Source organism: Thalassophryne amazonica, chromosome 3 (assembly GCF_902500255.1).
Source record: "Thalassophryne amazonica chromosome 3, fThaAma1.1, whole genome shotgun sequence".
Classification (NCBI taxonomy): domain Eukaryota; kingdom Metazoa; phylum Chordata; class Actinopteri; order Batrachoidiformes; family Batrachoididae; genus Thalassophryne; species Thalassophryne amazonica.
In genome coordinates this window covers 69699406-69712518 of record NC_047105.1, presented here as the reverse complement: position 1 = coordinate 69712518, position 13113 = coordinate 69699406, and the positions used below count along the sequence as shown (strand labels likewise).

Below are 13113 nucleotides of genomic sequence, written 5' to 3'. Positions count from 1 at the left end.
GTAAAGACCCATTGTATCTTTCTTCTTCTTTTAGTGCTCATAATTCTCGATAACACTCCTTCTGGTCTCCTGTCCCTTTCTATTCCCCAGGTAAAGTCCTTTGACCATTCTTCTTTTAAATACACCGGTATCATTGCCTGGAATGACTTACCTAGTCATACCCAGTCAACTGAGTCCAAGTGTGCTTTTAAAAAAAGGGGTGAAATGCTTTTTATATGATCAGTTTTATCAACAGTCACGTAACCGTTTTATTCTATTTTAGTGTATTTATGTAATTTTACTGTCTTACAATTCTTCGCTTTAACACTTAGTAATATTATTTTGTTAACTTGGGTAACCAGTGTTGTTAATTAGTATTACTTGTTTTATCAATATATAACAGTTATTTAGTGTAAATATTGGTATTATTGTTACCTTATGGAATACACTACCGTGTGTACTTAATCTTATATAATTTATCAGAATAATTGACTGGTTACTGCTTTTGTTGTGTTGTTTTGTTGCCAGACCACAGTGGAAACAAGCGTTTATCGCTTTCTTGTGCTATCTGTGTATTTTAATGGGCAAATACTTAGGTATTTAGTACATTATTGTACTAAATAAATTCAATCAATCAATCAAGACCATCACCTCCCCTGTTCTTGGATTGTACTGCCAGAATCAACTGTCAGGGCAGTTTTACACTTTTTAACGGTCAGACCGATCAGTGGGACGTCTACGCCATCTAGCGGCAACGTGACACAACGCGATGACGTCACCACGCACGATTCTCCGCCTGTGGACAATGTGTACGGAAGTGCGCTGCTGCTGTCCCACAGATCACTCACATTCATCAGGGTTTGGGGTTTGACGTGGTTTTTCTGGTTTTCAGTTAGGGTGTTGTGATGCTCGGCAAACACGGCGTAGATATCTTAATGATTTTAGTTTGCTTGTTTTCAGAAGAAAGCAGCGGTTAGTCCGTTAAAATGAGCACTCAGGACGTGTTAGAGAGCGCGTCCACTTTAGCGTCCTACAATGTGCTGCTGCAGGTAAAACAGCCACACCTGCGCCCTACTGCTGACGTCATAAAGCAATACTCTCATGGTTGTGTTTGTTCTGTGGTGTGTGCAGGTGATATTCCGTGTGCTCACCTTCTTGCTGAATGCATTTACACTCAGGTTTGTGTCCAAAGAGCTGATCGGGGTGGTGAATGTCAGGTAAGCCCGCAGACTCAGAGAGAGCTGACCACACCTTCATGATAAAGCTGACTCTACCCTATATGACGCACTAAACCAATTCAGCAACTCTTTCAGCGTGGTGCATGCTGGGCCAGCTACCCAAAACACACTATAAGCGCTACAGCAATGTAACTATCGAAGATTTTGAGTGCTGGAAAGTCATCGTTTTGAAAGAGTTTTGCAAAAAACGGGGCTACAAAATAGGTGAGAGGCAGAAGAAAGCACTATTATGTGCACTCACGACAAAGCGCCCCCATAGTGCAAACTAAAGAAGATGAACGAGAGGCCCTTAAGAAAGATTATAAGTCTTTAGTTGAAGTTGACATCGGCAACAAGCAAATGCTCCCCCCGCATGTAGATATTAACGAGTATCTCATATGGAAAGCTGAGCAAAACTTAGATGGCCATGCAACATACAGACTTAGACATGCCCATTTCTAGGTTTTTTTCTTTAAATATATATATATATATATATATATATATATATATATATATATACTACCCCTGGCAAAAAATTATGGAATCACCGGCCTCAGAGGATGTTCATTCAGTTGTTTAATTTTGTAGAAAAAAAGCAGATCACAGACATGACACAAAACTAAAGTCATTTCAAATGGCAACTTTCTGGCTTTAAGAAACACTATAAGAAATCAGGAAAAAAATTGTGGCAGTCAGTAACGGTTACTTTTTTTAGACCAAGCAGAGGGAAAAAAATATTGACTCACTCAATTCTGAGGAATAAATTATGGAATCACCCTGTAAATTTTCATCCCCAAAACTAACACCTGCATCAAATCAGATCTGCTCATTAGTCTGCATCTAAAAAGGAGTGATCACACGTTGGAGAGCTGTTGCACCAAGTGGACTGACATGAATCATGGCTCCAACACGAGAGATGTCAATTGAAACAAAGGAGAGAATTATCAAACTATTAAAAGAGGGTAAATCATCATGCAATGTTGCAAAAGATGTTGGTTGTTCACAGTCAGCTGTGTCTAAACTCTGGACCAAATACAAACAACATGGGAAGGTTGTTAAAGGCAAACATACTGGTAGACCAAGGAAGACATCAAAGTGTCAAGACAGAAAACTTAAAGCAATATGTCTCAAAAATCGAAAATGCACAACAAAACAAATGAGGAACGAATGGGAGGAAACTGGAGTCAACGTCTGTGACCGAACTGTAAGAAACCGCCTACATAAAAGCTAAATGAAAGCCATCATTAACACCTAAACAGAAAAAAACAAGGTTACAATGGGCTAAGGAAAAGCAATCGTGGACTGTGGATGACTGGATGAAAGTCATATTCAGTGATGAATCTTGAATCTGCATTGGGCAAGGTGATGATGCTGGAACTTTTGTTTGGTGCCGTTCCAATGAGATTTATAAAGATGACTGCCTGAAGAGAACATGTAAATTTCCACAGTCATTGATGATATCAGGTAAAGGCACTGGGGAGATGGCTGTCATTACATCATCAATAAATGCACAAGTTTACGTTGATATTTTGGACACTTTTCTTATCCCATCAATTGAAAGGATGTTTGGGATGATGAAATCATTTTTCAAGATGATAATGCATCTTGCCATAGAGCAAAAACTGTGAAAACATTCCTTGCAAAAAGACACATAGGGTCAATGTCATGGCCTGCAAATAGTCCGGATCTTAATCCAATTGAAAATCTTTGGTGGAAGTTGAAGAAAATGGTCCATGACAAGGCTCCAACCTGCAAAGCTGATCTGGCAACAGCAATCAGAGAAAGTTGGAGCCAGATTGATGAAGAGTACTGTTTGTCACTCATTAAGTCCATGCCTCAGAGACTGCAAGCTGTTATAAAAGCCAGAGGTGGTGCAACAAAATACTAGTGATGTGTTGGAGCGTTCTTTTGTTTTTCATGATTCCATATTTTTTTCCTCAGAATTGAGTGATTCCATATTTTTTTCCTCAGAATTGAGTGAGTCCATATTTTTTCCCTCTGCTTGGTCTAAAAAAGTAACCGTTACTGACTGCCACAATTTTTTTTCCTGATTTATTATAGTGTTTCTTAAAGCCAGAAAGTTGTCATTTGAAATGACTTTAGTTTTGTGTCATGTCTGTGATCTGCTTTTTTTCTACAAAATTAAACAACTGAATGAACATCCTCCGAGGCCGGTGATTCCATAATTTTTGCCAGGGGTTGTATATAGAGAGAGAGAGTCTAAATTCTATGTACCCGTATTATATACCTAGTATAAATGGTAAACAGTGCACTGTACTTCACGCTATGACACATTATGAATGATCAGGTCTATGCAGTAGTACCGTAATATAAACATGATCAAATATTTGTCTGGGTTTATTTGGATAGTACTCATTTAGTCCACTCAGTACATCCTTTGGGGTCTTATCATTCCATATTAAACATTGCAGCTCAAATGCGATGTGCGGCTTCCACTCCTGTGATGAGCAAATTTGCTGTTTCCACTTTAGCATCCCGCCCAGATCATCTACAGATAATGTTGACCTGACATGCTGCTTTAACACAGCTTAACGCTGCTAATTTAACTTTAAGGGCAAAAGATGGAAACATCACAAACTCCGGTGAACTTTGACCGGAAGATTCAACACGGTCACGGCGTATGCATGTTGATGATGCTGATTTGACTTATTGTGTTCCACCAAAATGATACACAAGTGCATGCTACATTGCAATGCATATGGGTGAACTGCAATAAGTTCCTGAATTGCTGAGATAAACTGTGTTGTGTACATGTTATTACAGGCAGTTAGGCACATTTGAGTGGGCATATGCAGGTGTCCACACACACACAAATCGCATTTGCACATTTGAATGTGTCACAGACATAGTGTTGTAGCAAATGTGGTGTCCACACCCACAGAGCCCCAAAGGCCATTGAGAGGAAAAAACTGGGGGAGTTCATGTAATGGTACCACATTCAGCACTTTCACAACACCACACGTCCTGGATGGCAACCATTTGGCCATACACTCAGTCTATTTCCACATCTTGCCGCAGCCAGGTGAAACACAAGCGTAGCCTTGGTCTTCTGCAGCTACTGGGGTCCTCAACACTCAGTCACCTGGGCACTGGATCATGTACAGACAAACACACCACCAAGGGTGCAATTTAGAACTAGAAATTGGGGGAGACAGAGTGCGAGGCCCGCAGGCCCGAAGCCCATAGGCTGGGGGTCTGGGGGCCGCTTTAGGCCCCCAGAAGCCAACTGTTTCTAGATAAGCTCAGATGCATTCTGAGCATCCAAAACAGTAATTTTAATGTTTTGAGAAGACCATAAAGTGGACACTGTTTGACTTATACAATCTGAAACTGTGGATATAAGTACTTTATTCTGAGAATAGCCAGCATTAATTTTAGTAACATCTTGGTGTAAATAAGGTATCACCACATGCGTAGAACTCAAAATGAATGATAGGTTGAGTTTTTATTAAAAAAAACAACTGCAATGTGTTAAAATGTATTCATAAATATGAAAGAACAGGCTCTTAATAATTATTAACTATCGCATACTGTATTTTTTTTCTCAAGATTTGTTTTTGCATAAGTTTGAAAAAACAACAGATCATAAGTTTAGGATAAATTACTTATCATGAATTTAATTTTCGAAGTGGCACTAATGACAACACTCATACTGAACATAATTTCGCTTGCATAGACTGATTTTGGAGATCAAGCAATAATTGCAGATGGGCTTTCTGAGGTCCCAGATAGCTTTTCTGATTTCCTTGTCTAACTTTCAGAATTTAATAAATTAGCATATGGTCCATTGATACTTATGTGGAGACACTAGTCCCTAAAGGTAACTATTTTTGGTTTAAAATCTGGGCAAATGCAGTCCCAGAAAATTCTGAATGTGACAAACAAGAAACAGGTGTTGTAAACAAGTCAGTGCTGCTAAAACTACAAACCTGCAGAAACAAAGATACTATTCTGACATGGTTTTGCACATAAGACTGACATGGTTTGCACATAAGACTGGCATAGCATGTTTCAAGTACACACATATATGTCAGAAGGTGGGGGGGACGTACCATATTCTGTCCATTTGGTTGAAAAGGTGGGGAGACATGTCCCCCCTGTCCCCCACCAAATTGCGCACATGCATACCACATGGCCAAAATGTCAAAAGTGACACTGCCTCACGGTCCAAGTGATACTCCTTATCTTAATCTCTCTAAATTGCTGCTAATTTGACAGAAAGTCATTACAGCAGCACCCAAAGTACCAAAGATATCCATTTGTCGTTGTCGGGCACTGTTAGCATCCAAACTACACAACCATAGAACCATAGAAGATGGATAGCAACAGGACCTTACAGACTTGACCTTTGTTCTCTTGCAAAGATATCAGCATTGCCAAATGTCTCTGTCCAAGCAAAAGTGTCTCTGGATCTCAGAGGCTGAGGACCCAGAGACATAAATGTCACTCTTGAGATAAGTGAATGTTTGATTGTCTTAAGTGTCTAACAGTACTAATAAGATTGGGCACCCCTGATGATTTCCATAATTTTCCTTTATTGGTTGTTTGGATCAGCAATTTCAGTTAAATATATCATATAGCAGACAAACACAGTGATTTTTTTGAGAAGTGAAATGAAGTTTATAGGATTTACAGAAAGTGTGCAATAATTCTTTAAACAAAATTAGGCAGGTGCATAAATTTGGGCACCCAAATAGAAAAAATACATCAACATTTAGTAGATCCTCCTCTTGCAGAAATAACAGCTTCTAAACTCTTCCTATAGCTTCCAATGAGAGTCTGGATTCTGGTTGAAGGTATTTTGAACCATTCTTCTTTACAAAACATCTCAGGTTTGTTGGTTTTCGAGCATGGACAGCCTGCTTAAAATCACACCACAGATTTTCAATAATATTCAGGTCTGGGGACTGAGATGGCCAGAACGTTGTTCCTCTGCATGAATGCCTTAATAGATTTTGAGCAGTGTTTAGGGTCGTTGTCTTGTTGAAAGATCCAGCCCCGGTGCAACTTCAACTTTGTCACTGATTCATGAACGTTGTTCTCAAGAATCTGCTGATATCGACTGGAATCCATGTGACCATCAACTTTAACAAGATTCCCAGTACCTGCACTGGCCACACAGCATGATGGAACCACCTCCAAATTTTACTGTCAGTAGCAAGCATTTTTCTTGGAATGCTGTGTTCTTTTTCAGCCATGCATATCGCCCCTTATGATGTCCAAATAACACAATTTTAGTTTCATCAGTCCACAGCACCTTATTCCAAAATGAAGGTGGCTTGTGTAAATGTGCTTCAGCATACCTCAAGTGACTGTTTGTGGTGTGTACGCAGAAAAGGCTTCCTCTGTATTACAGCATCATACAGCATCTCTTTGTGCAAAGTGCGCTGTGTAGTTGAATGATGCACAGAGACACTATCTGCAGCAAGATCATGTTGTAGGTCTTTGGAGCAGGTCTGTGGGTTGACTATGACTATTCTCACCATCCTTCGCTTCAGCTTATCTAAGATTTTTCTTGGCCTGCCAGTTCAGGCCTTAACTAGTACTGTGCCTGCTGTCTTTTATTTCCTCTCTATGTTCCTCACAGTGGAAACTGACAGCTGAAATCTCTGAGATAGCTTTTTGTATCCTTCCACTAAACCATGATGTTGAACAGTCTTTTGTTTTCAGGTAATTTGACAGTTGTTTAGAGGCTCCCATGTTGCCACTCATTAGAAGAAATGCAAAGAGGGGAAACATTTGCAAATGGCCACCTTAAATACCCTTTCTAATGATTGGATTCACCTGTGTAAGGAGGTCATGGGTCAATTACCAAACCAATTTTGTGTTCTAATAATTAGTGCTAAATGTATTCAAATCAATAAAATGACAAAGGTGCCCAAAGTTGCCTAATTTTGTTTAAATAATTATTGCACACTTTATGTAAATACTATAAACTTCATTTCACTTCTCAAATAACAGTGTGTTCGTCTGCTATATCAAATCAAATCAATTTTATTTATATAGCGCCAAATCACAACAACAGTTGCCCCAAGGCGCTTTATATTGCAAGGCAAAAGCCATACAATAATTACAGAAAAACCCCAACGGTCAAAACGACCCCCAATGAGCAAGCACTTGGCGACAGTGGGACGGAAAAACTCCCTTTTAACAGGAAGAAACCTCCAGCAGAACCAGGTTCAGGGAGGGGCAGTCTTTTGCTGGGACTGGTTGGGGCTGAGGGGAGAGAATCAGGAAAAAGACATGCTGTGGAAGACAGCAGAGATCAATCACTAATGATTAAATGCAGAGTGGTACATACAGAGCAAAAAGAGAAAGAAACACTCAGTGCATCATGGGAACCCCCCAGCAGTCTAAGTCTATAGCAGCATAATTAAGGGATGGTTCAGGGTCACCTGATCCAGCCCTAACTATAAGCTTTAGCAAAAAGGAAAGTTTAAGCCTAATCTTAAAAGTAGAGAGGGTGTCTGTCTCCCTAATCCGAATTGGGAGCTGGTTCCAGAGGAGAGGAGCCTGAAAGCTGAAGGCTCTGCCTCCCATTCTACTCTTACAAACCCTAGGAACTACAAGTAAGCCTGCAGTCTGAGAGCGAAGCGCTCTATTGGGGTGATATGGTACTAAGAGGTCCCTAAGATAAGATGGGACCTGATTATTCAAAACCTTATAAGTAAGAAGCAGAATTTTAAATTCTATTCTAGAATTAACAGGAAGCCAATGAAGAGAGGCCAATATGGGTGAGATATGCTCTCTCCTTCTAGTCCCCGTCAGTATTCTAGCTGCAGTATTTTGAATTAACTGAAGGCTTTTCAGGGAACTTTTAGGACAATCTGATAATAATGAATTACAATAGTCCAGCCTAGAGGAAATAAATGCATGAATTAGTTTTTCAGCATCACTCTGAGACAAGACCTTTCTAATTTTAGAGATATTGCGCAAATGTAAAAAAGCAGTCCTACATATTTGCTTAATATGCACATTGAAGGACATATCCTGATCAAAAATGACTCCAAGATTTCTCACAGTATTACTAGATGCCAGGGTAATGCTATCCAGAGTAAGGATCTGGTTAGGCACCATGTTTCTAAGATTTGTGGGGGCAAGTACAATAACTTCAGTTTTATCTGAATTTAAAAGCAGGAAATTAGAGGTCATCCATGTCTTTATGTCTGTAAGACATTCCTGCAGTTTAACTAATTGGTGTGTGTCCTCTGGCTTCATGGATAGATAAAGCTGGGTATCATCTGCATAACAATGAAAATTTAAGCAATGCTTTCTAATAATACTGCCTAAGGGAAGCATGTATGAAGTGAATAAAATTGGTCCTAGCACAGAACCTTGTGGAATTCCATAATTAACCTTAATCTGTGAAGAAGACTCCCCATTTATGGGTGATTCTTAGACTACGGGTACTTATTATGTCCTTTGATCATATTGTATGAAAAACAGAAAAAAGGGGAAATTTCACACTTTTATAGTTATCTTTACGATGAAAGTGTGTTAAGAAATTTGTTCTAGTAGTCTGTGATGACTTTTTAATGTTTTTTCAGCATCATTATATGCAAATATTGCCGTTTTGTGCTTGTCCCACACCCAGATTTTTGATCTTCAATGATAAAAATGAATGGTAAAGAAACATTTTTTCTAATGTTTTAAAATATCTCTGAATAAAATATCAGTAAAATAATCAAAACATAATTGGGGTATTCAATGTCATACAACTGTTCTGATTTTTTTAAACAAAATGTAGTTGTCCCACACTATTGCCGTAATTTCCACCACAACACTGTAATGTCCCTTTAAACAGTTTGTATGAAAGATTGTTTGGGTAGTTTCCATGGAGATAAACAGTGACATCAGAGCACTTGTATATAGCGCCAAATCACAACAAACAGTTGCTCCAAGGCGCTTTATATTGTAAGGCAATGGTGTGGTGGAAATTACATTTACAAGGCCAGTAGTGCCCGTAGTTAAAGAATCACCCTTACATGAACAAATTGTAATCTGTTAGATAAATATGATTCAAACCACCGCAGCGCAGTGCCTTTAATACCTATGGCATGCTATAATCTCTGTAATAAAATTTTATGGTCAACAGTATCAAAAGCAGCACTGAGGTCTAACAGGACAAGCACAGAGATGAGTCCACTGTCTGAGGCCATAAGAAGATCATTTGTAATCTTCACTAATGCTGTTTCTGTACTATGATGAATTCTGAAACCTGACTGAAACTCTTCAAATAGACCATTCCTCTGCAGATGATCAGTTAGCTGTTTTACAACTACCCTTTCAAGAATTTTTGAGAGAAAAGGAAGGTTGGAGATTGGCCTATAATTAGCTAATATATTTAAAATCTGAAATTTCTGATCCAGACAACCAATGACTTATAAAGGAATCTGTTTGTGTGTATGTGTGTGTCTGTATGTATATATATATATATATATATATATATATATATATTATTTATTATATTCAAAATACACCTCATGGATGCACTGGGACGCATCATCAGTGATGTATCCTGGGGTCATCGGGTGTTTCGGGTCTTGCAACATCATACACCCTCACCCAGGTGACCCAGCCGGGGGTGATCAAGCCCCGACTTGCATCCCAGTAGCAGCCCACGGATCTGCCCTCTTCACCCAAAGCCACCTGGTGGCCTTTTCGGCGGCTTTATATATATATATATACTGGAGACTTCTGTGCTAGTCACAGTTTGTCCATCACGAACACCATGTTCGAGCACAAGGGTGTCCATAAGTGCACGTGGCACCAGGACACCCTGAGCCGGAGGTCAATGATCGACTTTGTAGTCGTATCATTTGACCTTCGGCCACGTGTCTCGGACACTCGAGTGAAGAGAGGGGCAGAGCTGTTGAACGATCACCACCTGGTGGTGAGTTGGATCTGCTGGGGTGGGAGGAAGCCGGTCAGACCTGGCAGGCCCAAACGTATCGTGAGGGTCTGCTGGGAACGACTGGCGGAACCCTCTGTCAGCGAGTTCTTCAACTCCCACCTCCAGGAGAGCTTCTCCAAGATCCCGGGGGAGGTTGGAGACATGGAATCCGAGCGGACCATGTTCTCCACCTCCATTGTCGATACGGCCGCTCGTAGCTGTGGTCACAAGGTCTCTGGTGCCTGTCGCGGCGGCAATCCCCGAACCCGGTGGTGGACGCCGGAAGTAAGGGATGCCGTCAAGCTGAAGAGGAGTCCTACTTATCTTTGTTGGTAGGTGGGACCCCAGAGGCAGCTGACAGGTACCGGCAGGCCAAGCAAGAGGCAAAAACTCGGGTCTGGGAGGAGTTCGGGGAGGCCATGGAGGAGGACTATCAGTCGGCCTCGAAGAGATTCTGGCAAACCGTCCGACGCCTCAGGTGGCGGAAGCAGCTCTCCACCAGCACTGTTTACGGTGCGGGTGGGGAGCTGTTGACCCTGACTGGGGATGTTGTCGGGCGGTGGAAGGAATACTTCGAGGATCTCCTCAATTCCATCGTCACGTCTTCCGAAGAGGAAGCAGAGACTGGGGACTCAGAGGCGAGCTCATCCATTACCCGGGCCGAAGTCACCGAGGTGGTTAGAAAGCTCCTTGGTGGCAAGGCTCCCGGGGTGGATGAAATCCGTCCTGAGTACCTTAAGTCTCTGGATGTTGTGGGACTGTCTTGGCTGACACGCCTCTGCAACATTGCGTGGCGATCGGGGACAGTGCCTCTGGATTGGCAGACCGGGGTGGTGGTCCCTCTGTTTAAGAAGGGGGACCGGAGGGTGTGTTCCAACTATAGGGGGATCACATTCCTCAGCCTCCCGGGTAAGGTCTATTCCAGAGTACTGGAGAGGAGAATTCGACCAATGGTCAAACCTCGGATTCAGGAGGAGCAGTGTGGTTTTCGTCCTGGTCATGGCACACTGGACCAGCTCTACATGCTCCATCGGGTGCTCGAGGGTTCATGGGAGTTCGCCCAACCAGTCCACATGTGTTTTGTGGATCTGGAGAAGGCGTTCGACCGTGTCCCTCGGGGCACCCTGTGGGGGGTGCTCCGGGAGTACGGGGTCCGGGGTCCTTTGCTAAGGGCTATCCGGTCCCTGTACGACCACAGCAGGAGCTTGGTTCACATTGCCGGTAGTAAATCAAACCTGTTTCCAGTGCACGTTGGCCTCCGCCAGGGCTGCCCTTTGTCACCGGTTCTGTTCATTATTTTTATGGACAGAATTTCTAGGCGCAGCCAGGGTGTAGAGGGGGTCTGGTTTGGGAACCACAGAATCTCGTCTCTGTTGTTTGCGGACGATGTGGTTCTGTTGGCTTTGTCAAATCAGGACCTTCAGCGTGCACTGGGGCGGTTTGCAGCCGAGTGTGAAGCGTCCAGGATGAAAATCAGCACCTCCAAATCCGAGGCCATGGTTCTCGACCGGAAAAAAGGTGCTTTGCCCTCTTCAGGTCGGTGGAGTGTCCTTGCCTCAAGTGGAGGAGTTTAAGTATCTCAGGGTCTTGTTCACGAGTGAGGGACGGATGGAGCGTGAGATCAATAGACGGATCGGTGCAGCATCTGCAGTGATGCGGTCACTGTATCGGACCGTCATGGTGAAGAGAGAGCTGAGTAGGGGGGCAAAGCGCTCGATTTACCGATCGATCTACGTTCCGATCCTCACCTATGGTCATGAGATTTGGCTCATGACTGAAAGAACGAGATCGCGAGTACAAGCGGCCGAGATGAGTTTCCTCCGCAGGGTGGCGGGTGCTCCCTCAGAGATAGGGTGAGGAGCGCGGCCACTCGGGAGGAGCTCGGAGTCGAGCCGCTGCTCCTCCACGTCGAAAGGAGTCAGTTGAGGTGGCTCGGGCATCTTTTCCGGATGCCCCCTGGACGCCTTGCTGGAGAGGTGTTCCGGGCACGTCCCATTGGGAGGAGGCCCCGGGGAAGACCCAGGACACGCTGGAGGGACTACATCTCTCGGCTGGCTTGGGAATGCCTTGGGGTTCCCCCGGAGGAGCTGGGAGAGGTGTGTGTGGATCGGGAGGTCTGGGCAGCTTTGCTTGAGCTGCTGCCCCCACGATCCGACTCAGGATAAAGCGGAAGAAAATGGATGGATGGATGGATATATACTGGAGACAGTACAATGCAAGAGAATGGGGTGGAGGAGAGTATTTAAATTTAGAAAAACATGTCTGCTCTCAAAACAAAGATCTTTGGCTTTTTATTTCTTAAAGAAAATTAGTAACAACAAATATCTTGACAGATTAAAACTGAGCATATTTTGCCTCAGTTTAATATTTTATGCTGATTTGTCTCTGGTACCTCCATCAGCCGTTTGGTTTAGTTGTGATCTTTCTTTGGTTTATTTACATTTGAGCTGAATATTTACATAAAATTGAACATTGTCCTGTGCATCAGCGTGGACTCCCAAAATTTCCTGTATATTTGTATTGTCAATTGTGTCTGTAGCATGGCCCAAGCAGAGGGTCACCCCTTTGAGTCTGGTCTGCTTGAGGTTTCTTCCTCAAATCATCAGAGGGAGTTTTTCCTTACCACTGTTGCCCGTGTGCTTGCTCTAAGTGGTTGGTAAGGTTAGACCTTACTTGTGTGAGGCGCCATGAGGCAACTTTGTTGTGATTTGGCGCTATATAAATCAAATAAATTAAATTAATTCAATTAAATGAAATTAAACATCTGAGATTGAAACAGCAGCTAGCAGCAGTTCTGGTAACAGCAGTTTTTGTATCTGTGTATTTCTGTATGTGCAGGCTCACCCTGCTGTATTCCACATTAGTGTTCCTGTCCAGAGAGGCTTTCCGGAAATCCTGCCTGAGCAGAGGACCTGGGACAGACAACAACTGGAGACAAATTATCAACCTGCTATGGCTGACGTGAGTTGATTTAACAACGTTTTTTTGTTTTTGTTTTAGGTA

General features: G+C 42.5%; 1 protein-coding gene across 2 annotated transcripts in view; it reads left to right on the top strand.

Annotated features, from left to right (window-relative positions):
- The first annotated feature begins 791 nt into the window (after nucleotides 1-791).
- The window catches only part of rft1 (RFT1 homolog), a 27187-nt gene continuing 14865 nt past the window's right edge, over nucleotides 792-13113 (top strand). For both annotated transcript variants that reach the window (XR_004559593.1, XM_034166651.1), the window contains exons 1-3: nucleotides 792-1028; nucleotides 1111-1196; nucleotides 12949-13071. Coding sequence is in view for 1 of the 2 variants with exons in the window: in XM_034166651.1 (XP_034022542.1) it covers nucleotides 966-1028; nucleotides 1111-1196; nucleotides 12949-13071 (272 nt within the window). In the remaining variant the exon portion in view is untranslated. The remainder of the gene's footprint in view (nucleotides 1029-1110; nucleotides 1197-12948; nucleotides 13072-13113) is intronic.